The following is a 24,183-nucleotide window of genomic DNA, read 5'->3' as shown; positions in this document are numbered from 1 at the left end:
ATCAAATTACAAACAAACGATCTAATTAAGGGTTGACAGTGTGTTTACCTTTCTTATCGATATATATATACCCACACATTGGGACATACTAATAACCGGGAAAAAAAAAGAACCTACAACTCCAAAATTCGAGGGGAAAGCACTGACGACGAACATTGTGGATATCAATGATGATCAAATTAATATAAATTAAATCATATGATAAGAGTACTAATAACATGCATAATATGGCTAGCAAAATATCAAGTGATGAATTGGATTTGATGGTGAGGAAAAATACGTAGGATAGAGAAAAGGAACAAAGATTAAGAAAAGAAAGTCAGGATAATTTAATAAAACCTACAAGTTTTGCCCCATATACTTAGGGTTTTAAACCTTTCCAAACTCTAAAATAAAAATATGAGATTAAGTTAGTTATTTAATAAATAAAAATAACTATTTTTTTAATATAAACTATACAATATAAAATCATAAAATATTCGGTATTACACTAACCCCCACCCTTTCCCCCAACCACGAAGCCAACCCCCACCTCCCTTTCCCCCCACCCACCGAAGCCAACCCTCACCGAATTCAGCACCCCTCCCCGTTCCCTCCACCAAAATCGATCCCCCTCCCCTTCTCCTACCCTTTTCGGCCACCCCTAACCCTAAACCACCACCCCAAAACCACCATGAGCAAAAACCTAAAACCCGTTAAGGGTGGTTTCGGGCTGGTGGTTTAGGGTTAGGGGTGTTGGGTCACTTTCGATGGGGGTAACGGGGAGGGGGGCTGATTTCGATGGGGGTTGGCTTCGTGGGTGGGGGAAAGGGAGGGAGGGTTGGCTTCGTGGGTAGGGAAAAGGGAGGGGGTGAGGTTGCTGGCGCCAGTCGAATCTTTTGGCGCCGGCCGTGGGTAGGTTTCTTACTTTTTTTTTTCCATTAAACTTAACGGAAATCCTAACAGATTATTAAGGGGTAGTGATTTCTAACAAACTCTGATTTAGGTGGTATCAAAGTAAAAAAATAAAAATAAAAAAATAAACAGTAGCAAATGTGAATCGTGGTGTTTTTCCTAATAGAAAATGTCAAAATTTCCTAGGTTTTAATAAGATCTAATAAATTTAGATAAGTTCATATAAGTGAAAATCAGGTGAATAGATAAACCTTTAGAATCATGAAGTACCAAAACCAACCATAGCTTAATACTCGAATTGACAGCTCTAAATTACGACTTACTAGTTACGGTTACGGAGTGCAAGTATTATTTTCTTTATTTATTGGAAAATTTGTCCAAAAAAACTTTTTAAAAGCACCATTTTGCGAAAAAAAAAACCTTTTAAAAGGTTTTTAGTTAAAAAAAAACCCGCCACGTTCAATTTTTTTTTTTTTGCGAGAGGAAACCTATTTCCCTAATTACCCTCTAATTAACTTAATTAGCTTCTAAATTTTTCTAATTAACATCTAACCCACCAAATTACTAAATAATTAAATTTAATATATATATATATATATATATATATATATATATATATATATAAATAAATAAAAACCACCACCCTATCTCCTCCTCCTTCCCTTCTTCCTCCTTATTCCTCCCATGGCATCCCCCCCCCCCCCCCCACCGGACCTGCTGTCCAAATCCCGGCTCCCAATTTCAGCGACCTCCTCCACCGCCAGACAACCCTCTCTTTCCCCCTAATCACCTCCCGACAACCACCTCCTTGATTTAGAAAATTAAACCCTAGAAAATAGATTAGGGAGTTTTAAATTTTGTGCATCTTGCTTGCAATTGATGCTTGTTTTGGGTTTGATTATGTATGTATGTGATGATAGGGTGATTTAAAATCAAATTGCAATCAATTTGGACTTGATTTGAGCATGTTTGAGTAAATAAGAGTAAAAAACTCAAAGGAGTGGTGGTCGCCAAGGGGATTAAGGGGAAAGGTTGGGTCAACTGGCGATGGAGGAAGGTCGGCGGAGGTGCTAGGATTTGGGCGGCGGTCCGATGGTGAGGGGGTTGCTTTCAAGGGAGGGGGAAAGGGAAAAAGAAGGGGAAGGGGTGGTTGAGGTGGTGTTTTTTTTTTTTTTTTTTTTTAAGTAATCTAATTATTTAGTAATTGGGTGGGTTAGAGGTTAATTAGTTAAAACGGGAGAAAATTAGAGTCTATAATCAAGTTAATTAGAAGATAATTAGGTTAAGGAAATAGGTTTCCTTTTGCAAAAATAATGAACGTGGTGGTTTTTTTTTTACCAAAAAGTTTTTAAAAGATTTTTTTTTCGTAAAAGGTGTTTTTAATTTTTTTTTAAAATTTTTTTTTTACAAATTTTCATTATTGATTTTGTTTTGTTTTTTTTTTTTTTTTTATAAAAATAATATTCTTGTTTGTTTTTAAGACTAGTACTGTGGGTGTACTTCCTACCCTTCCCCATTTTCCAGTTTTCTGGGACTCCAAATCACTCTTAAATCCTCCACTATAATCTCTCCCAAAAATCAATTGCATAATCTTACATTTTGACCCAATTATCATCACAAAATTCCCAATTACTCCTCAAATTTTCAGGGATTTCATCAATACCCTGAACCCTCTCTCTTCTTTTTAGGGTTCTATTGATTTGCTAGTTAATCTGTATTCTATCCTGTTATTTCCATACCCTATTCCAAATTTCAGCTACCCAAAATATAAATTCCCCCCTTTCAATCGAAACCTAATCCAATTGTATTGAATTTCCCTTAAAATTGCTTAAAAACCCTTTTCTTTAATACACCCAATTATATTGGATTTGATCAAAAATGCTGTCTACATCGAGCTCATATATGTTTCCTTTACCTTCATATAATGTGTATACTCGTTCTACTATATTTTCTGGTACAATTGTTTCCAATATATCCAATTCTTGGGGTTTTAAGCAGAGGAAAATCATTTGTTCTTGTATGACACCTTCAAGAAATGTGAACGAGGGTTTTTCCCCTTTTAAATTGAGTGTAAGTGCTTTTATTTTGATGCAAGTTATTGATTTTGTAGTTAGCTATCATTATGTCAATTGTGTTTTGGATTAATGATTGTATATATGTAATCATGGTTGTGATTTGATGTCTTTGTCTTTTTACATTTGTCTTTCAGTCCTATTTGCAATTACATGGTAGTTGCAAAGGGCAATGATGTAGACGAGATTTGATCCAAGGTCTCGGTCACTTTATCGGATAGGCTAGCAATCTAAATTTGCAATTACATTGTGTATCCCTTTATTTCTGTTCTGTAGTTAAGAATTCCCTCTCAATCTTTGTTTTTTATACTTTTCTTGTTTTTGCTTGTTAGTTACTTTGATAACTTTGGTTTAATTGTTTTTGCATTTAAGTATTTATTTACTTCAGTTTCCAGTGAAGAATTTTTTGATACTTTTTGTGCTTTTTTTTTGCTGGGTTGTAAACTTGGTTGTGTATGCTCTTTTTCTTGGTATTAGGATTCTTCTGATATGAAGATTATTAACTCAATTGATGAACCCGAGGATGATTCGGATGTGCTTATCGAGTGTAGAGATGTGTACAAGTCATTTGGAGAAAAACACATTCTAAGAGGTGTAAGCTTCAAGGTGCAAATTCATTTTCTCCATATTCTTTTCGTGTGGGGGAAGAGTGTACTACTTTTTGATTCCATTCCTAAAATGTTTCTTGATCATTACAACTGCTTGTAGATCAGACACGGGGAAGCAGTTGGAATAATTGGACCTTCTGGTACTGGAAAATCCACCATATTAAAAATTATTGCTGGACTTCTTGCTCCAGACAAGGTAAACAATCTTGCTGGGATCCTTTTGTACTTGCTCACTAGCCTTATAAATTTAACTGAAAAAATATGTCTGAGTACTGACGTACTGTGCTAAACAGGGTGAGGTCTATATTCGAGGGAAACAGAGAGAAGGATTGATCAGTGATGAGGAGGTCTCAATATCTGGCCTTCGTATTGGCTTGGTAATTGTGCATTATCATTAATTACGAAGTATTATTCATTGGAGCAGCTGTATAATGCATATGGATGCTCATTTTTGTACTGCTTGATTGACAGGTCTTTCAAAGTGCTGCATTATTTGACTCTTTAAGCGTGCGTGAAAATGTTGGTTTCCTTTTGTAAGAGGCTCCTCTCCTCATCAGTTATTTCTTTTGAGAATTTCTTATGGGTTTGATACAATTGCTTACCCACTTTTTACATTTACCCACCGTGAATTAGATATGAAAATTCTAGTATGCCGGATGATAAAATTTCTGAGCTGGTAACTGAAACTTTAGCCGCAGTAGGACTGAAGGTATGTATTAACAATAGAAATAGTAATCTCCTTTTTAAGAGTCTTTATGGCCATGACAAGCTTGTTCATGTCACTAATTGCTAGTTGGGTGAGGTGATTCTGAGATATACCGAAAAATATTGCTTATGTGCAGGATGTTGAGGATCGGTTACCTTCTGAGTTATCGGGAGGGATGAAAAAACGAGTTGCCTTGGCTCGTTCTATCATATGTGATGTCACAAAAGAAACTGTAGAACCTGAGGTATGTATAATACCCTATGAGTAAACCTTTCACAGGTCCCAATATAATTGGAAGCATGCCATTTAATATCATAATGCTATACTGAATTATATAACATTATCAGTAATGTCTATCACTAATAAGTTCATTAATAGTTCTTGAATTTTTTCCGTATTCTTATGGCTGTAAGATCCTATGAATGTACTTGATGTGATATGATGTTTTAGAATTATCCTGTCTTTATGTTTTTCTAGGTTTCCTTTTTTTTTTTTTTTTTTTTTTTTAAAAAAAAAAAATTCTTTATGACCATCCAAGATAGAACTGCCCAAATACTGAGAATACTGTTGCGATGGGGCCATAGACTCACTATAGTTCTATTAATCCCTTTGCGGTTTGCAATACAATGGAATTCTCAGGACTGTTAGTCAGAACTGGTTTTATTATTTTTAGTATATTGCTGAAAATTTTTATATTGTCCACTTAGCTTGCCCTCTTACAGGCTAATGAACCCGAACTCTTTTCTTCTCTATTCAGTCTCTTTGATACAATACACCCATCTACATATGGTTTCTCTTCTGTCTCAAGCTCAAAATTTCAGGAAGGATTTAGTATAGTCTGCTGTAAGAAGGATTAGGAAAACGGAAGTATAAAAGAGGCTTATGTTGAGATGGAGGTGTGAGAACACCTTAAAGTTGGAATGTAGGACATTGAGAATAAGATTGGGTAGAATTGATTTTGTTGGTTTGGGCATGTAAGTTGGACCAAAATATGCGCCGGTAAGGAAAATAGAGATTTGGTATCATGGGAATCTTGAAAGAAGTTGTGGGAGATAAAAAAATGAGTTGGATGTAGGAGTTAGGAATGATATGAAGAAATTAGCCTTACATGAGCTTATATCAGAACCTGGAGGGAGAGGATCTTTGTTGATGACTACAAGTAATAAATTCTTGGTTTATGTAGCCATCCGGCCTAACCTCATCATTGGGAATCAGGTTCTGATATTGTTGTTGCTTGTTTAGTATAGTCTGCTCTGCTGGGACATGGCTTAGAAGTTGAAACGTTACCCAGCTGTTACCTACAACTGTTGGTTAAGTTTCCTTATAAATTTCTTGAAATTGTTTTAAAACTCACATGCTCTTCTCCCTATTTGTATGTGCTGCTTTATCAATGTTCTATTTACTACTACTTGTACCATTGTACGTGCTCATTTGTCAACACTATCAAATGTCAAGCCTTGGGTTGTGCTGATCCAGTGGCTCCCATCCCTTATTCACTTCATGTTAAGCATCCTTAGTACTTGATGTCATGTCTGTGTCTTATATACTTATTAATAATAATAATGTATATGCATGTATGGATATAGGAGCTTTACATGCTTCTTTTTACAAATTTTTTTGTCCTGATTTTCGAGTTTTTAGTACATGGTAATAATAAGCTGTATCTGCCTTTATGTGCTACATTTTAGGATTATGAGCCTGTTTTGTGTATGCACAACCTAGATTTTAGCAAAAATGCTTCTATGTGATGGGATTTCACGCCAGGTAGTTTGTTTATGTTGACCAGCTTTGTTTGCCAAGCATGCAATGTCAATTCTAGTATTATATATTTTCTTCTTTTTCATCACTTAAAGTCAGTTGTATTAGCGCGAATAGAAAATTGCCATTTCTTTGGCTAAGTGGTTGCTTTGTCTCTTTTTTTGGGGCAGGTGCTTTTGTATGATGAACCAACAGCTGGACTTGATCCAATTGCATCAACTGTTGTTGAAGACCTGATCCGTTCTGTTCATATTAAAGGTGAAGATGCTGTTGGATTGGCTGGAAAGGCTGCATCATATATAGTTGTAACTCACCAACATAGTACTATCCAAAGAGCAGTTGATAGGTAAATGTCTTTTTCAATCAAATATAATGCATGTGATTAGAGTTTCAATTCATCGTATCTCTGATAATCTTTATTGATCCAGGCTGATTTTCTTATATGAGGGGAAAATTGTTTGGGAAGGACTGACACATGAATTTACTTCCTCAACTAGCCCCATTGTTCAGCAGGTATTTACCATGGCTATAGTTTGAAATTTATAGTATTTCAGTGTCTTACTCATCTACTGCAATTGAGATGAGTGAGAATGATAACTACGACAAAGGTATTTGCAATGGCAAGTTCATGTGTCAGCTAGATTGTACATTGCTTAAATAATACATTAATTTTGTTGCTGCTTGTCCAGTTTGCATCAGGGAGTTTGGAAGGACCGATCAAATATTAGCAAAGGCTTTTTGGAAAACACAAGTTTGTTACAAGGGATGTCAAATCATAAAAAAAGGGTGTTGTCTGTTAGAGAAGATGCTGCCATTGTGTGATGGGTCTGTATAAGATGGGGTGCTCTACAAATAGAACAGTGCAAGGTAACCTGAATTCTTGGAAATGAGAATGGACTGAAGATTGCTTGAAGTCTCGCTCCTATTTTTAAAGATGCTGCCTTTACACAGCTTTGGTAATCAACATGAAGGATTGGAATCAAAGTCAAGAATAATGTAGTTTCGTGTTCCTTTGGGTAGCCACGCTTGCAATCAAGTCATATGTGCCTGTTCCTGTGATCTGCATATATTACTGGTCACACAATCTCATTCTTTTGTCAATTTGAATGTTAATTTTTGGGCTATTTAGGGGGGTGGGTGGCATTGTAGGGAAGCATTAGGCTTGTAGTCTAGGAAGTAGGAACTGATTTAGCTTCCTTGAGTTACCTACTTACCTTAGCCCCTGATGTCTTGAATCTCAGCAATCAAGCCTCGTAATAATTCAGTAATCTTCAGAATGTATGCAATTTTGCAAAAGCTCAAAGAGTGTAAATTTACAGGTTTATCAGTCATGAGATACAAGTAATGCTCCTTTTGTCCCTCGACATGCCACATTTCTGTTTTAAGTTGTCCTGAACTAAGTTTACTTTCTGGATTTGGTAAGTCAATTTCCAATGTTCTTCAAAAAAAAAAAAAAAAAAAAAGTTAATTTCCAATGTTACCTTCAATTTACGCTTTACTAGAAGTTCGGTAACAAATTTTTTTTATTAAACTTCTTTAACCTAATCAAATGTAGCATATACTGCAATGGTGCATATTCACTAGAGGGAATACCATTGCCCAATTGTCTCATCATCCAGTATACACAAGAGACTTTCAAACATGGTAATTCAAGTTAAGTTAAAGTTAAATTAGCTTAAAGCTGTAACTGTATCAATAAAAACATGACTTGCTTTCCTCCCTGGAGGACAAATCAAAGTCATATGAGACCAAACAGATGTACAAAAGTTTTGTTCTCTGTACAATGCACCTAAATTTTTGACCTAAGAATATAGTTTCTTGATCGGGGCCAACAAAAGAGAGCGATCAGGGTTGCATAGAAGGTTACAGCAGCAGTTACACAAAAAATCCACACTGATATTGGCCCTTCCTCCATATCATCCCTGAACTTGTCACCAGGAAGTGCAGGAATTCGTGGAGGTTGGCACTTTCCAGCAGATACCTCAATGCATAAAGCTGGATTTCCAGTAAATGCTTCGGGAAATCTCCAGTAACCCTGCTTCCTTGAAACAAATCCAGAGAGAGAATTGTAGGAAAAATTCAGCGATATTAGCTCTTGAAGGCTTGAAATATTGGCCAAAAGAGGGCCAGAAAGATAATTGTGAGACAGATCAATAGCCCTTAAATTCCACATCTTCTCTAAATCCACAGGAATCTGACCCACCAGAAGATTGTAGGACAAATTAAGATAATCCAAACCATGTAAAGTGAATAGACTCTCAGGTATCTCCCCATTCAGCTGATTATCTGACAGGTCAATTCCCACAGGTGAAAATAGACCATAAGCAAAACTCAGCTCATTTCGATCCATTACCATAACAGAAATTTGGATGATCTTACTTTTAACTGATACCAAACTCCCCTCAGTATTCATGCCACTCATAGCTGCATTGTTAAAACTCTTGCTGACGTTGAAGGTACCATCAGGTATAAAGCCAGAAAATCTGTTCCCTGAAAGATCGATTGTTCTGATGAATGGGAATGTAAAGAGCCAATTAGGAAGAGTACCTTCAAACTTGTTTTGAGCAAGTGACAAAAACTTGAGATTCAACCATTTGTTCATAGCATCATTTAGAGGTCCAGAGAGACTGTTAGAGCTGAAATCCACTACTTCCAATGACCTGCATCCGGCTAAGGTTTGGGGTATTTGACCAGAGATCTTGTTGCTGCTAATATCTAGAATCTTCAAACTATTTAGTGCATCAAGCTCTGGTTGAATTTCACCAGAAAGACCGTTGTTGCTGAGTATCAATGCAAGAAGCTGGAAGCACCCGACAATGTTCAAAGGAATGGATCCTGTTAGAGAGTTGTATGAGAGGTCGATGACTTGGAGATACGTCAAATTCCCAATGCTCCCAGGAATAACCCCATTAAGTGAATTGTGAGAGAGAAACAATGCCTGTAGACTTTTCAACTCCGTGATTTTCAGAGGAATGTTACCAGAAAATTGGTTGTGTGACAGGTCAAGAACAAGAAGCCCCGACTTGTCTGTTGTCTCAGCAATTTTGCTAGGAAGAGGACCTGACAACTGATTGTGACTCAAGTCCAAAGCAAGAAGCTTATCCGAGAACACCAACATTGGCGAAATCCCATACTGCAACCCATTGTTGGACAGATTGAGCTGCCTCAAAGCTCGAAGTGAAGACATACAAGAAGGAATCCTTCCAACCAAAGAATTGTTTGCCAAGTTCAGTATGCTAAGTGATTGCACACAAGCATTAAAACAAGGCAATGTACCCGAAATACGATTAGAAGCTAGATTGAGGACCTCCAAAGATTGATGAAACCCATCAAGCTTCCCTGACAAACCATTCTCCGAAAGGTCCAAGTACTTGAGAGACTCCAACCGGAACAGACTTTCCGGTATCTCCCCTCCAAACGAATTCGACCCCAAATCAAGTCTTTCAAGAAACCTCGAAAAATTACCAACCCACATTGGCAATTTCCCTCCCAAATACCTATTACTATTCAATGTAAGCTCCCTCAAATGCTTCAACCTCCTCAATGAATCAGGAATTAACCCTCTAAGACCATTATGACTAAAATCAACTACCCTTAAACTCAAAACACTTCCCAAACAAGGTGGAATCACAGAAGTAAAATTATTATGAGACAAAAAAAGGGTTTGAAGAGAAAATAGGTTGCATATACTATGACTAATACTCCCAGACAAGTTCATAGAGCTTAATTCCATAGAAATGACCCGACCGGTCGGGTTTTCACAGGTAATGCCGATCCAATTGGAGCAATTGGACCCGACCCATGAAGCCAAACCCGGGCCCGGGTCAATAATTTTTGATTTGAACTCACTGAGTGTAGCTTTATCTTGTGGGTGAACATCAACAGCTGAAACTACACTAGGGTTTTCCAATATCAACAACATATACAACAAAAATGGCAAAAAAATCCTACTAAATTGGAAAAATCTGCAAAATTTTAAACCCTTTTTAGCTTCCATTAAAATGAACAAACTTGGAAGCTTAATGGGTCCCAAAAATTAAACAAAAAACCCAAAAAAAAAAAGACAAAAAACTAACAACCCATTTATTATAATCTTCAAACAAAGATAAAGATAAGGTCTTTGAGACTAAAAATTGAAACCCATTTAAAATTCTTGGTAAAAATGAAGTGGGTTTTTTTTACCAGAAATAGGAAATGAGAAGAGAGAAAGAGGAGACCTGAAGAAGTAGCTGAACTGAGGTTGAAGCTGAAGCAGAGGAAGTGAAGAAAATGAAGCTCATGTGACGAGGAAGAGGACCAAACATTCTTCTTTGTTGTCTACTTTATTGAAATTGGCCATTTTCAACAACATAATTACTAAATTAGAGAGTATAATCAAATGTGTAACGGAAAATTAAGCTCAGTTTCCAAGAAAAGGAAAGTGTAAATTAATTAATGAGGGGGGAATTATGAGAAATTCTGAGCATTTATTAGTAGTGATTAATAAAGGGTAAAGGTAATATTTAATGAATAGTGAAATATTCTTTCTTTCGGCAGCTTTGGCAATTGGGAGGGTCCCTTTTGTCTTTGCTTTGTTCTCTGTAAATTGGTTTTAGAGACTCTGAGTTGAGTGAGGTGTGTGAGTCGTGAGCCCCTCATCGGATGTGAAAATAAAAGTTTTGTGTAAAGAGCATCTTTTGCTTTCTTTACCCTCTGCGTGATGTTCACGCAGCTCGGATATGGATACCCGATCCTCACATTATAAAAATTGTGATTCTATTTGTACTCTATCTAATGAACTTATGATTGTGTATTTTTTTATAATCAACCAAGCATTTTCTAAGTCCTAGTATTATAGTGTTATTAGATGAATTCATTGTACATTTAGCGTTAAGGAATACTATATAGAGTAAACTTAAATATTAATTTGAAATAATACAATTGTTAACAAAATTTATTGAAGAGTGCCTAATAATACAAAATGAGTTGTAGTTCTATGTAAAGTACTATACAGAGGTAAAAAACATCTCAAAAGATTGAAATTTGTAATGAGTAAGGGTCTGTTCAGTTCGGTTCAGCTCCAATTAGTTCAGTTCAGTTCCTAATTTCCTTTTCTCATAAACAATTCATTTCAGCCTAGTTCAGCTCACTCTTGTTCAGTTCAATTCATGCCCTAAGTAAGAATGAAGGATCAATTCGAAATAGTTTTGTGTTTATTTTAGTTTATGAAACATTACACTATTTTATTGTGTTTTTAGATCAACTATTATGAACTCTTTTTAGATTTTATAATTCATGTGAAGTATATTTTTAAATGGTTGATCAGAGAGGGTGATACACTCCTTAAGTGTGGCTGACAATTAGCATGAAAGTGCATTGTTCATGAACCAATTAGTTGGGGTAGTTATAGGAAACATACAGAGTTATTTATTTCAAAATTTTAATCAATCTGCCTAGGTCACTTCAATAGTTATATGTATCATCAAATTGATTTCATATGGGTTAAAAATAGGTTGATTACAAAATATTATGTGCCATGATTATTTATGTATGAAGATCGATTTAGTTCTTAACTGAGATAGTAAATCGCTTAAATTTCATAATTTTATGCAAGGTATTAAGGAAACTAATGACAATGGAGAAAAATATAACATGGACTACAATTTAATTGTACCATTGAAAGCATATAAATTACAAAAGTAATTTTTTTTTTAGTACCATTGTGTATTTTGAACTTAAATTTAAACACAAAACACACAAGAAAATTCAAGTTTATCAAGGTGATAAACTTGTAATACAAATCAAGTGACCAACTAGTACACCATAATCCATCATACAAATCAAGTGACAAATTTGTTCTAGGGTAATATTGCTCAATGTTACAATGTAACATCAGCTCTGTTCACTTCACCTTATTTTTACTGAACTGAAATTATTTAAACTGAACTGAAATTATATTTGTTGAGCTGAAATTATTTTTACTAAAGTGAAATTATATTTGTTGAACTTAAATTATTTTTACTAAAGTGAAATTATTTTTGTTGAACTTAAACTATTTTTACTGAACTGAAATTAATTATACTAAACTGAAATCATTTTTGCTGACCTGTAATTATTTTACTGATTTTCTTTTATATTTCCTCTTTAAAAATAAAAAAAACTTATTTCTACTGAAATGAAATTATTTTTAATGAAATGAACTTATTTTTACTGAACTGAAATTATTTTTACTTAATATTAATTTTTTTTTTAAGGCGAAGTGAACAGAGCTTTATACTCACGGAAAATCACTATTATTCCTGTCAAAAAAAAAAAAACACTATTATGTTGGCAATTTGACCCACAATATTACTCCACTAATTAAAATTTACCCTTAAAAAAAAAAAAAAAAACAAAAAAAACTACGGAGTAGGAGACTTTGAGAACACGAAATTGAAATATCCATTTTCATTTTTCACCCTCAAATTCCAACAAAACACAGTGAATAGTTTACTAGTACTACCTACTTGATGAATTCGCCACCATTGAAGAGCACCAAATCCATCCACCTCTTTGCTGTTGCAGATGGCCAAAACCAATTTGATTCTGGGTTTAAAGTCACTCAAAAAGGGTAAATTTTCTTTCTTTCTCTCCTACCCAGAAATTTCTACCTCTCAATTTCACTTTCGAAATTTTGATCATTTTAATTCTGCTAATAAAACCCATTTCTTGTATAAAATTTCTGCAAATGGGTTTCATTCTAATTCTATTATTAGCAACTCTGAAAGTAGTGTAACTAGTTTTGAATACTCCATAAACATATTTGATAAGTTGATTGATGATCGCCCTTTACCTCCCATTGCCACATTTACTTCAATTTTGAAATCAATTCTTAGAGTTAGACATTATTCTGCTGCAATTCCCCTCTTTAAGAAGTTGTATTTGTTGCATGATCAAATTTTGCCTGATTTGTGTGCTCTGAACATGAATATTGAGTGTTATTGCCGCTTAAATCAAGTCAATTTGGGTTTTTCTCTTCTGGGTAAAATCATCAAGCTAGGTTATGAGCCTGACATTCGAACATTCACCAATTTGATTCATGGACTATGTTGGAATGTGACTCGAGAATCAATCGAGGCTTGGCATATAAGCTAAGGGGATGAATTACTTGTGTTAAGCAAGGAAGCATTGGATGGGTCAACTTCAACTGGGAATATCTCTCAAACTACTTGGAGTTTTGAGGTGATTCAAGTTGGAGGTGAAAGCTTGTTTCAAGAGCTTTCCAATGATAGGTCATAAGCTTAATTCCGATAAGAAACGAGGAAGTTATAGCTGTTTTACTACAAGCTGTCTGTGCTAACGGGAACAGGGGATGCACGTCCGTGCCAAATATGGCACGTCCGTGCTGCTGCAGTTCCAGACGAGCAGTGGCTACTGGAATGAGTTATCTGGGCTTGCACGTCCGTGCCATATTTGGCACTTCCGTGCCTTCCTGATACCCTGTCCAAATCCGTCGGGGGTATAAATACCCATTAAGGGTTATTTTGTTCATTATCCCCAAATTGAGTGAAACACAATTAGAGCTAGGGTTCTTGTTCTTGAAATCCTTGTGCTTTAGAGTGGAAATTAGTGAGAGATTACTCTTGTAAACACTAATTGAAATCAATACAAACATTCTCCTTGTTCTTGGGTGGGTTTTATAGTCTTCAAGTAATTGATTGAAGGATTTTCCCACCTTCCAATTTCTTGTCTCTTTTACTATCAAGTTTCTTAATTGTTCTTTGCTAATTACTTCAATTATCAACCATTTGCTCTAACAGACTATGTTCAATCAACAGCAGTGTTGATGCTGTTAAGCTTTTTTACAAAGGTATTGATCTGGGTTTCCAGCTGGATTTATATACTTATGGAGCTTTAATTAAGTGTTTGTGTAAAACCGGGCGAAATGCTAAGCATTGAAGTTGCTTAGGATGAGAAGACTAATGGGTTGCAAACCCGATATTGGGATATATCATATGGTTATGTATGGATTTTGTAAGGACAATCTATTGCCTCAGGCTTCGAAACTCTTCTCTGAAATGATCAGTGATGGTGTCTTGCCTACTGTCACCACTTTATACAACCTGTTAATATGGGAACATGGTAAGTTGGGGCAATGGGATGAGTTATGGAGGTTATTGCGAGAAATGATTGATGCCGGAATTTCACCTAATACATCCTTGTATAATATTTTAATCGGTAGGCTTAGTAAAGAAGGGAGGATGAAAGAAATGGAGCGTGTTTCTGATATGATGATCGATTCTTGTCATGTTCCAGATACTGTAACTTACAGCTCGTTGATTGATGGATATTGTAAGAATGGTTTGATTGATAAAGCAAGGTAGACTTTTGACACTATGCTTGATATGGGTTGTACACCTAATGTTGTAACCTACAACGCCTTGATTGATGGATATTGCAAACAATGTCGGATGGATGAAGCACTACAGATTTTGGATGCTATGCTTAGTAAGGGTTGTGCACCTGATGTTGTAAGCTACAGCTCCTTGATTTATGGATATTGTAAGAATGGTTTGATCGATAAAGCAATGCAGACTTTTGACACTATGCTTGATATGGGTTGTACACCTGATGTTGTAACCTACAACTCCTTGATCGATGGATATTTTGTAAGAAAGGTTTGATCGATAAAGCAATGCAGACTTTTGACACTATGCTTGATATGGGTTGTTCACCTGATGTTGTAACCTACAACTCTTTGATTAATGGATATTATAAGGAAAGCTTGATCGATAAAGCAATGTAGACTTTTGACACTATGCTTGATATGGGCTGTACACCTAATGTTGTGACCTACAACACCTTGATCGATGGATATTGTAAGAAAGGTTTGATTGATAAAGCAATGCAGACTTTTGACACTATGCTTGGTATGGGTTGTACACCTAATGTTGTAACCTAAAACTCTTTGATTAATGGATATTGTAAGAAAGGTTTGATCGATAAAGCAATGCAGACTTTTGACACTATGCTTGATATGGGCTGTACACCTAATGTTGTGACCTACAGCTCCTTGATCGATGGATATTGTAAGAAAGGTTTGATCGATAAAACAATGCAGACTTTTGACACTATGCTTGATAAGGGTTGTACACCTGATGTTGTAACCTACAACTCTTTGATCAATGGATTTTGTAAAGAAGGCTTGATCGCTAAAGCAATGCAGACTTTTGACACTATGCTTGATATGGGTTGTACACCTAATGTTGTAACCTACAACTCCTTGATCAGTGGATATTGTAAGCAAAGAAGGATGGATGATGCCATGCGTCTGTTTAAAGAGATGTCTAGTAAAAGGACAACGCCGGATGCAATCACTTACATCACACTTATTAATGGATTTTGCAAGGTCAAAGAAGTCAGAATTGCGCTCTCTCTTTTTTGTAAGATGAAAACTAGTGGTGATGTTCCTAATCTTGTCAATTATAATATCCTGTTACACGGTCTTTGCAAAGACCATCAGCCTAAAGATATCTATCAAACTCCTTAGGGAAATGATCGATCACATAATATTTCCTAGCAAATTGTCACACTTAAACATGTAGCTTAGTTTTATACACAGAATAAGTTTAGAAAGTTCTGTGTAAGGATGGACTTGTAGCTGAGGCTAGAGGAGTTAATCTGGATGTTGCGATTGGCTGTTTGCATGCATGACTACTAACCATCAGCAAGAAGGTACTGCGATTTAACGGCTAGAAATGGTGGTTCAAAGAAGGTACAGATTTACTTGATTGCTCCTTTAAACATGTTGTGAGAATAGCCTATAAGCAATAGCAGTATACATGTTTGTACATACCACTCTTAGCCTTCAGCCTAAGTGCTACTATCAGCCTACTCGTACTAAAATGGCGTTTTCATAAATTACCCTCCATACCGCTGTTCTATGTCGTCTTCAGCCTTAGACTCTTAGTCTTAGAGTGGAGGGATATATCAAATACGTAGTATAAAGTACTAACAACTCAATCTCCGTACTTCATGAGTATATCTTTTGAAATAATACGAGTAGTCGAGTACAACATCATATACACAAGCTCTTTTTATATTATTTTAGTCAAACTGTTCTAATCTTGTACTCATGAGTCATGACACTACAAATTGAATCAAATTGAGCAATAAACTCCATCAACAAATAATAAATCTAAGCCCCACATCTTGAAAAGTCCACTAAATTTTGTTGTTTTTTTGACTCTCTATTCTAAATCCCTAATTTTATCTTCTTCTACAAATTAACACCCTATTTCTTTGGACATTACTAGAAAATAAATAAGATAATCTCAAATTAAAAAATCTAGGTCAGAGAAAACCAAAATCACTAGATTTGTCATGTTTGTTGGTAGGCTTCTGTGATCAATTTTCCAATGCTTAAACTTTCAATCTCCTTATTACTACTACTACCCTTCATCTTCTTCTCATCTTCCTCAATTCCCTTGTGTCCCCTTGACTAGCTTAGCCGTCACAAGCCTCAATCACCCGTACTCTATCACTAATAGATAGGAGGGTCCATTGAAATACGTACACATACGTCCACCTGTGTTACTTTGTGCTCACAAAACCCATTTCGGCACAAGGCTTTCACTTACATACCGAAAGATAGGCAAGAACGCGCAATTAATTATAGTTTTTTTTTACTTCTATGTAATATTATATACTTTTAACTGTTTCGGGTAGGAAAGAAAATATTGTTAGAAAACCAATGTTCACCCGTCTAATGAGGATAGGGGAGGTTAAAGAAAGAATATCAATTGCCATTGAAAGAATAGAGTGGAAACATAAACATCTTCAATTAATAAAACTATAATTGCGAAACATCATTATCAAATGACTTTAAACAAAATATTATTTCGTACATTGTCTTAATATATACAGCAAAAAGAATATACTGTATTAAATTCGAAGCACACTTATATACATATACATACCCAATCTGTATCATTTAAAACAATAGGAAAATTATATCATACACACAAACTCTTTTTAAATTTTATAAACCAAACTGAATATATACAGCAATCATTCATGACAAAATGAATCAAAATGAGCATTAAACTCCATCAACAAATAACAACAAATCTAACCCCACTTCTTGAAAAGTCTTATCACTAAATTTTGTTGTTTTTTGACCCACTTTTTTTTAACCCCTAATTTATTTTCTTCTACAAATTAACAAACAGTTCTTCGGACATTGCTAGAAATAATCTCGTAAAATTATATAATTTAGGTCAGAGAAAAATTCAAAATCTCCAGATTCGCCATGTCTGTTGATGGCCTTCTGTGATCAATCTTCCATGGCCAAAACTCTCTCTCTTCCTATTACTGCACTTCATCTTCTTCTCATCTTCCTCCATTCCCTCTTATAATAATTAATTTATTGATTAATCAACAATTCTCCCAATTTCTAGGAAGAAATCAAAACCCTCACTCAAAATCCCACCAAAATTTCGCAATTCTACAATCTGGGTTTTTCTCAGAACCTTAAAAAAATCATACCCAGTTCATCAAAAATCAATTTTCGGTGAAAAATTGGGGCAAAAAGATGGCTTCTGTATTGGTTTATCATGTGGTCGGTGATCTGACGGTGGCGAAGCCAGAGTTGGTGGAGTTTATGGAGACGGAGACGGTGGAGGCGGCGATAAAAGCGATTGGAGAATCAACAGAGGGAGGAATTCCGGTTTGGAGAAGGAAACCTCAAAAGGGTGTGACTGAAAATAGTGAAATGAGGTTGCAAAGATTTGTGGGTATTCTTAATCCTTTGGATATTGTGGCTTTTTTGGCAAAAGATGGGTGTTTGCAGGATCAGGAGAAAGCTATGAAAACCCCAGTTTCTGAAGTTGTTGTTCCTAATAATTCACTGCTTAAGGAAGTGGATCCTGCTACAAGGTTTGAATTTTGGTTTTATTTTATTTAATTTTTCAAGTTTTTGTTGTGATTGATTGTTTTAATGTACCTTCATTGTGAGATGTTTTGGTTTACGAGCTAATGATGTAGACGTGATTCGATCATAGATATTGTATCCACAAACTGGTCTAGTTGGCATTCCACTTATAAGTTTGCTTTTTATTGTCTTTTGTTCCAATCATTTGTTAGGTTTCATTGATTTTATTTTGTAAAGACCAAACAATGATTACTGTATACTAGTCACTTAAGGCGGTGTTGTACTGTTGTATATATGATTTGATCCAGTATACCACCCCAATGCTTTTAAGGAACTCAAGTACTATGTAGTTGGCAATTTGACATCCACTAATAAGTGTGCCTTTTATGATGCAATAAATTGTCTGATTTTATTTGATTTAATTTTAGAGGCTATTTTGCAAGCCTCGTTGCTTGATGTTAAGTCAGGGCTTGGTTTGCTCAACACTTAATGTAGTATAATTTTGAGACATTTTGAGTTGACAATCTATATTATGAAAGTGTCATGTTCGTACTCTCCTTAGATCTGTTCCTGGTTTACTTGTCCTGGATGGTTTTGTTAATTTTGTTTATGTGATTTGCGTCATCAATGTATCAAGTACATTAGGATTGTTTCTAGTTCTAGTTTGATACTATTGATCAGTCCTAGTTTATTTCAAATTTGTTTGAATTTTCTATTTTGAAAAGGACTTGTATCTATAGTCTCACTCAAGGCTATTGGAGTTTTGGGAGCAAAGATTGGGGGAAGCTTCATCAATTCTTGTTTTGATTTAGAGAGTGCTAGAATTGTAACTTGATCATGGATTAGATCTCATGCAAATGACTTCAACTATTATTTGAGGATTTTCTAGAGAGAATATCAATCAATCAATCAAAGTCTTGATCCCATAAGTGGGGTCGACTACATGAACTATAAGTGATTATTCTGTGTAGTCATCGACAAAAATCTTCCTCCTCCATCTCCTACAATCCAATGCCTCATCCTCGTGTAAATCCATATAATTCATATTCTTCCTAACTCCTTTCAACCAAGTCATTTTCGGTCTCTCTCTCCCTCATTTAACCCCACCGTGGTCCCACTCTCCGCACCGGTGCACCCTCGGGTCTCCATCTTACATGCCCAAACCAACGCAGATAATTTTCCCTTAGTTTGTCTGCAATGCCTGCACCCCTAATTTCTTGCGAATAATCTCATTTTTGATTCTGTTCTTATTTTTCTTGCGAAGTATACTATTCTTATTTTTCTTTTTGATAGAACTACTTTTGATCTTCTTTTTGTAGAACTGCTTTTGATCTTCTATTGCTTCTAAACACCATTAATTTGTCTTGGATTGCATATAAAGTAGATCCCTTTGCCATGTTGACCATTTTAGCACAAATGATGCATCTGTCAAATCTGAGTGACATTGGGAATATAAATGTCGGATTAGCTACAGGACACGGTCTGTATCCTTCTGGTTGACTGTAATCATGGAATGATGGTGCAGCTTAGGCATGTTGCCTGGATCCTTTTGGGGGGGGGGGGTGTAAAATCAGTTGGTGATGGTTATGTTAACGTTTTTCATGGTTGGTGTATAGCTGTCCGATTTTTGTAGTAAAATGCCCTCTACATATGTTGTCGCTCCAACCAATAACTTTAATTACTCCGTAGTTGAACTCGTGTTGTGTCTGTAACCAATCTTGCTATAACTATTGCCATGGTATTTTTGCTTGCAAATAACATATGATGCATTTTAATTTGGGAGATATAAGTATACAAATTTAGATAGTTCATACATTATTGCTCAGTCCAGTACTTTTTATGCAAGATAGACCTACCCATTTTGTTTATGATTGTTCATGTTCTTCTTTGTGATCCTGCTTGAGTAACCATATGTTTGATGCACTTCTTGTGTAGACAGTCTAATTTTGTCTATTGACTATTGTAAACATAGTAACAGGGATTAAATTTCTTCAAATTGCACAATGGTTAGAATCCAGCACGTCATAATAAGCCATTTGAACCATTGTATATGGTAAGTTTTAGCTCATGGTATCAATGATCACTTTGAAAGACGAGTCACACTAGAAACTTTTTTTGGGTTTGATCTTTCAATGGGATAACTTATGGCTTAGTTGAGTTTCTAGAGGGTTACTTTGAGACTTAAGAAAATAAGCAGTAGACACCCATTGCATCTGTGTTAAAATACTTGAATTAAACTTCAAAGTTTAGGATGGTTGGCAGTCTTGTTTAGATAATGAAACATCAGGAGATTATTTGTGTTAAGTCCACAGTCTTGTCACATTATCACTCTCAGAAGGATTTAAATATTTAATGTATTATTGTATGGATAAGTTGGTTTATAAGTGTAGACAGTTGCTTCTGCTCTCCATTCAAACATGACTGACAGCTCAGCTTGTTGCTTGTCCACTTAGGATGATACATTAGACCTGCCTTTTTTGGAGACCTGGATGAATTTTAATAGACAGAATTGTTAGAAGCTGTTGCATACATGTTAGAACTTAGAATAGTTTAACTTTACGCAGAATAAAAAATGCACAAAATAGGTGTGCAAAATTGCTCAGAGAAGCCTTTACCTGCACTCACAAGTGAATTTGCCAAGAGAAGCAGCTTTATGATCTTTTGATGCACTTATTTATGTTGTACAAGAAACTTGTAGTCCAGTTAGCCACCTCCCTCGTCCTCATTTGTAGATAGGAAGAAATAGATTACCCATTAATAGGGTCAACACTCAACAGTTGGATCTATTTTTCCACCACAATGGGTTTCTTGGGTTAATACTCGCTCTATATGCCAAAAAAAAAATCATAGGGAGGGGGGGAATTGGGGGATGCTATTTTTGTTCTTGAAAAAACCAGAACAGCATCTACAGACAATAATAAGAAAGAATTTGTTTCAATGTATGAGATTGTAGTGTAATATGGTGGAATTTCTTGGAGCTGTTTAAGACTGCTTGTATGTCTGTAGTAGACATTGTTGGTTACTTGATTTTTACATAAGCTTCTGCTGCTGCTCCAAACAATCGAGATATATTTAGTTTTGTTTTGATTACTCATTTATCTTGTTTAGATTGCTTGATCAAGTGGGAGTATGTAATATTAATCACATATATCTTGCATTCTTATAAATTGAAATTCACGCAATGTTTATTTATTTATTTTTTTTTTTTTTTTGGAAATAAAAAACTCTGATTTGGCAATTTATGTTAGCTACCCTGCATTATTTCTATTTCACATTGAGCTCCATATAAAGAATCATTTTTCATTGTTTACTTATGTTTTTCATTGTTTATTATGCCAAGATTGATAGATGCACTGGAAATGATGAAACAAGGTGTGAAGCGTCTTCTTGTGCCAAAGAGTGTGATATGGAAAGGTGTGAGCAAGAAGTTCTCAATTCTTTACAATGGAAAATGGCTAAAAAACATAGAGGCAGGGAGTAATGCTAGTAGCATCGCAAATCTCAATCGCCCTTCCTCATCTACCGCCAATATCAGCAAAACAAAGTATTGTTGTCTCTCTAGAGAAGATGTTGTTCGTTTTCTCATTGGCTGCCTGGGAGCACTGGCTCCTGTTCCTCTCTCTTCCATCTCCTCTCTTGGAGCGATCAGTTCTCATTATTCCTCCATTGAGGCCTCCCTCCCTGCTGTTGAAGCCACCAAGAAGCTGCCTCACGACCCAAGTGCGGTTGCAGTCGTGGAGTCTACTCCTGATGGTGAGCATAAAATCATAGGGGAAATATCAGCATGTAAACTATGGAAATGTGATTATTTAGCTGCAGCATACGCTCTAGCCAATCTTTCTGCCGGGCAGTTTGTTATGGGTGTTGAGGATAATATGTCACCTAGGTCGGTTCCTGATATTGGAGTTAACTCAACTGTCAAAGGAGACAGTAACGGAACTAATGGGAGTGGTTCAATGAGGCTTAGGAGATTTAGCAGTAGAAGCATCGGATTTTTTGGAAACTCTGTTAGCCCCAATTCTGGGGCTAGAAGTATGTATAGAGGAAGAAGTGCTCCTTTGACATGCAAAGCTACAAGCTCGTTGGCTGCTGTTATGGCTCAGATGCTCTCTCACAGGGCAACCCATGTTTGGGTAACTGAGGGTGAAGATGATGTTTTAGTTGGCGTTGTTGGGTATGGGGAGATCATGCATGCCGTGACTAATAGACGACCACCACCACCACCACCACCATCAACTGTCTCTACAAACCAGTAAATTTTGGGACGATCTTCTGATTCTGAATCATTTATGTAGTTGCAACTACATCGTGTTCATCTAGAATGGTTCCTAGTATGGTTACACTTGTTTCACTCTATATCTCAACTCGATACCTTGGGAGTCTTATGTTGTAAAGAATGATTAGTAGTGCGGGAACATGCTTTCTTGTAGCTGAATGTTTTGCCGTTAGGCTTGGTGAGATTTGGATTATTTATTTGTTTATATACTCTAATCGAATAAAAACTTGAAGAAATTCTCCCATGATGTTGAGCATTATGAACCTTTAGAGATTGCAATTTCAGCATTTTTGTATGATTCACCTTGCAATTGTGTTTTTTACACTTTGCGATTGTGTTTTTGAATTAACTTCGTGTTTTTTTTTTTCTTTTTTTTTTTTTTACTGCTTTGAACATTAATATATGAAGTGAGATATAGAGTGAAAAAACTTAATGTCAAATGATAAGCGTTTCTAGCTTGGATCTGCCATGCTCGGTTTCTACCTTGGATCCATGCTCGGTTTTTAGCTTGGATTGGGCTCATGCAAAATGAACATTTTTGCCTACGATTGTGGATTGTCAAAAAAAAGGGAAAAAAAAAAAAAAAAAAAAAAAAAAGACAGAAAGATTGTAGAATGGTTGCTCTAATTTTATTCGCTCTATCTTTTTATTTGACCAGTTGAAGTTGGCCTTTATGAAAACAACAGTCGTTGTGCGACTTATACCATTCACCATTGTATTATAATTAACTATGTAGCATACATCTGAGTGTATCTAAATAGATATATATATAGAGGATGGAATTACATAATTACGGATTGTAAAGTACGTAGTCCGAAGACTATCAACCATTGATTTATCAATATGCTATATTTGTATTAGAGCTGTCAAAAGTTGACCCGACCTGAAATACCGACTCAAACCCGATTATTAATCGACCCATCTGAATCCAAAAAAATGGTGACCCAAACCCAACCTGAAACCAACACTAGACCCGAGTCGACCTGAGTATGTGAGACCCGAACCCGAACATGAACTGACCTGGAGATGACCCGACCCGAATGTAACCCGTAAATTATTGACCTGAATCGAACCCGACTTGAACCGAAATTGACCCAAACCCGTTTTAACCCGTCATAACCCAAATTTAACCCGACTTGTTACTAACCTGACCTAATTTCAACCCGACTCGTTCCTAACCCGACCCAAAATTTAACCCAACTTGTTACAAACCCAACCCGAAATCAATCCGACTTGTTATTGACCTGACCCAAATTCAACCCAACTTGTTATTGACCCGACCCGAATTTTACCAGACATATTACTAACCCGACCCAAAAATTCAACCCCAACTGTTACTAACCCGACTCGAAATCAACACGACTTGTTATTGACCCGACCTAAATTCAACCCAAATTGTTCCTGACTCGATTTCAAATCACCTTAAAGGATTTTGTCTAGGGAGACTAAGTCGGTCCAGGCCAGCAAAAGAAAGGAGCATTATTCTCAAATTTTAAGAGTTAAATATAGTATATATTTGTTGTATGGTATATTGTCATATATATATATATATATATATATATATATATATATATATATATATATATATATATATATATATATATATATATATATATAGTCAAAGGAAATAATTAGCTTCATAAAAATGATAATTATCTATTTATCATAAGTTGAACCAGAATATGACCTCACTGGAAATGACCCGACCTGATTGTAAGCTGCAAATTTTTGACTTGAACATAATCCGACTTGAATCCGAGAATGACCCAACTTGAAAATGACCTAACCTGATTATAACCCGCAAATTATTGACTTGAACCGAACCCGACTTGAACTCGAGAATGACCCGACTTGAAAATGACCCGACCTGATTATATCCCGCAAATTATTGACTTGAAACGAACCCAACTCAAACCCGAGAATGACTCGACGTGATTAAAACACGCAAATTATTGACTTGAATCGAAACTGACTCGAAC

At 35.7% G+C, this 24,183-nt stretch overlaps 3 protein-coding genes and 1 pseudogene across 3 annotated transcripts; 3 read left to right on the top strand and 1 right to left on the bottom strand.

The window, feature by feature from the left end:
* Positions 1-2,317: 2,317 nt before the first annotated feature.
* On the top strand, positions 2,318-7,501 carry LOC110701116 (protein TRIGALACTOSYLDIACYLGLYCEROL 3, chloroplastic-like). Its single transcript, XM_021878709.1, has 10 exons — positions 2,318-2,964; positions 3,444-3,572; positions 3,675-3,770; positions 3,868-3,951; positions 4,046-4,107; positions 4,208-4,283; positions 4,417-4,524; positions 6,209-6,384; positions 6,467-6,551; positions 6,728-7,501. The coding sequence occupies exons 1-10, from the start codon at positions 2,773-2,775 to the stop codon at positions 6,764-6,766; spliced, it is 1,047 nt and encodes a 348-aa protein (XP_021734401.1). The 5' UTR covers positions 2,318-2,772; the 3' UTR covers positions 6,767-7,501.
* A 185-nt stretch (positions 7,502-7,686) lies between these two features.
* On the bottom strand, positions 7,687-10,601 carry LOC110701108 (leucine-rich repeat receptor-like protein CLAVATA2). The gene has a single exon (XM_021878702.1). The coding sequence runs from the start codon at positions 10,033-10,035 to the stop codon at positions 7,828-7,830; it is 2,208 nt and encodes a 735-aa protein (XP_021734394.1). The 5' UTR covers positions 10,036-10,601; the 3' UTR covers positions 7,687-7,827.
* Positions 10,602-12,198: 1,597 nt separating this feature from the next.
* Positions 12,199-15,805, top strand: LOC110701587 (annotated as a pseudogene).
* Positions 15,806-17,040: 1,235 nt separating this feature from the next.
* LOC110701105 (CBS domain-containing protein CBSX6-like) lies at positions 17,041-22,525 on the top strand. The gene is made up of 2 exons (XM_021878699.1): positions 17,041-17,933; positions 21,269-22,525. Exons 1-2 carry the CDS (start codon positions 17,590-17,592, stop codon positions 22,182-22,184), a joined length of 1,260 nt encoding a protein of 419 aa, XP_021734391.1. The 5' UTR covers positions 17,041-17,589; the 3' UTR covers positions 22,185-22,525.
* Positions 22,526-24,183: the final 1,658 nt, after the last annotated feature.

Source organism: Chenopodium quinoa, unplaced genomic scaffold, assembly GCF_001683475.1.
Source record: "Chenopodium quinoa cultivar QQ74 unplaced genomic scaffold, ASM168347v1, whole genome shotgun sequence".
Taxonomy (NCBI): Eukaryota; Viridiplantae; Streptophyta; class Magnoliopsida; order Caryophyllales; family Amaranthaceae; genus Chenopodium; species Chenopodium quinoa.
This window is presented reverse-complemented; position numbering and strand designations above follow the sequence as displayed.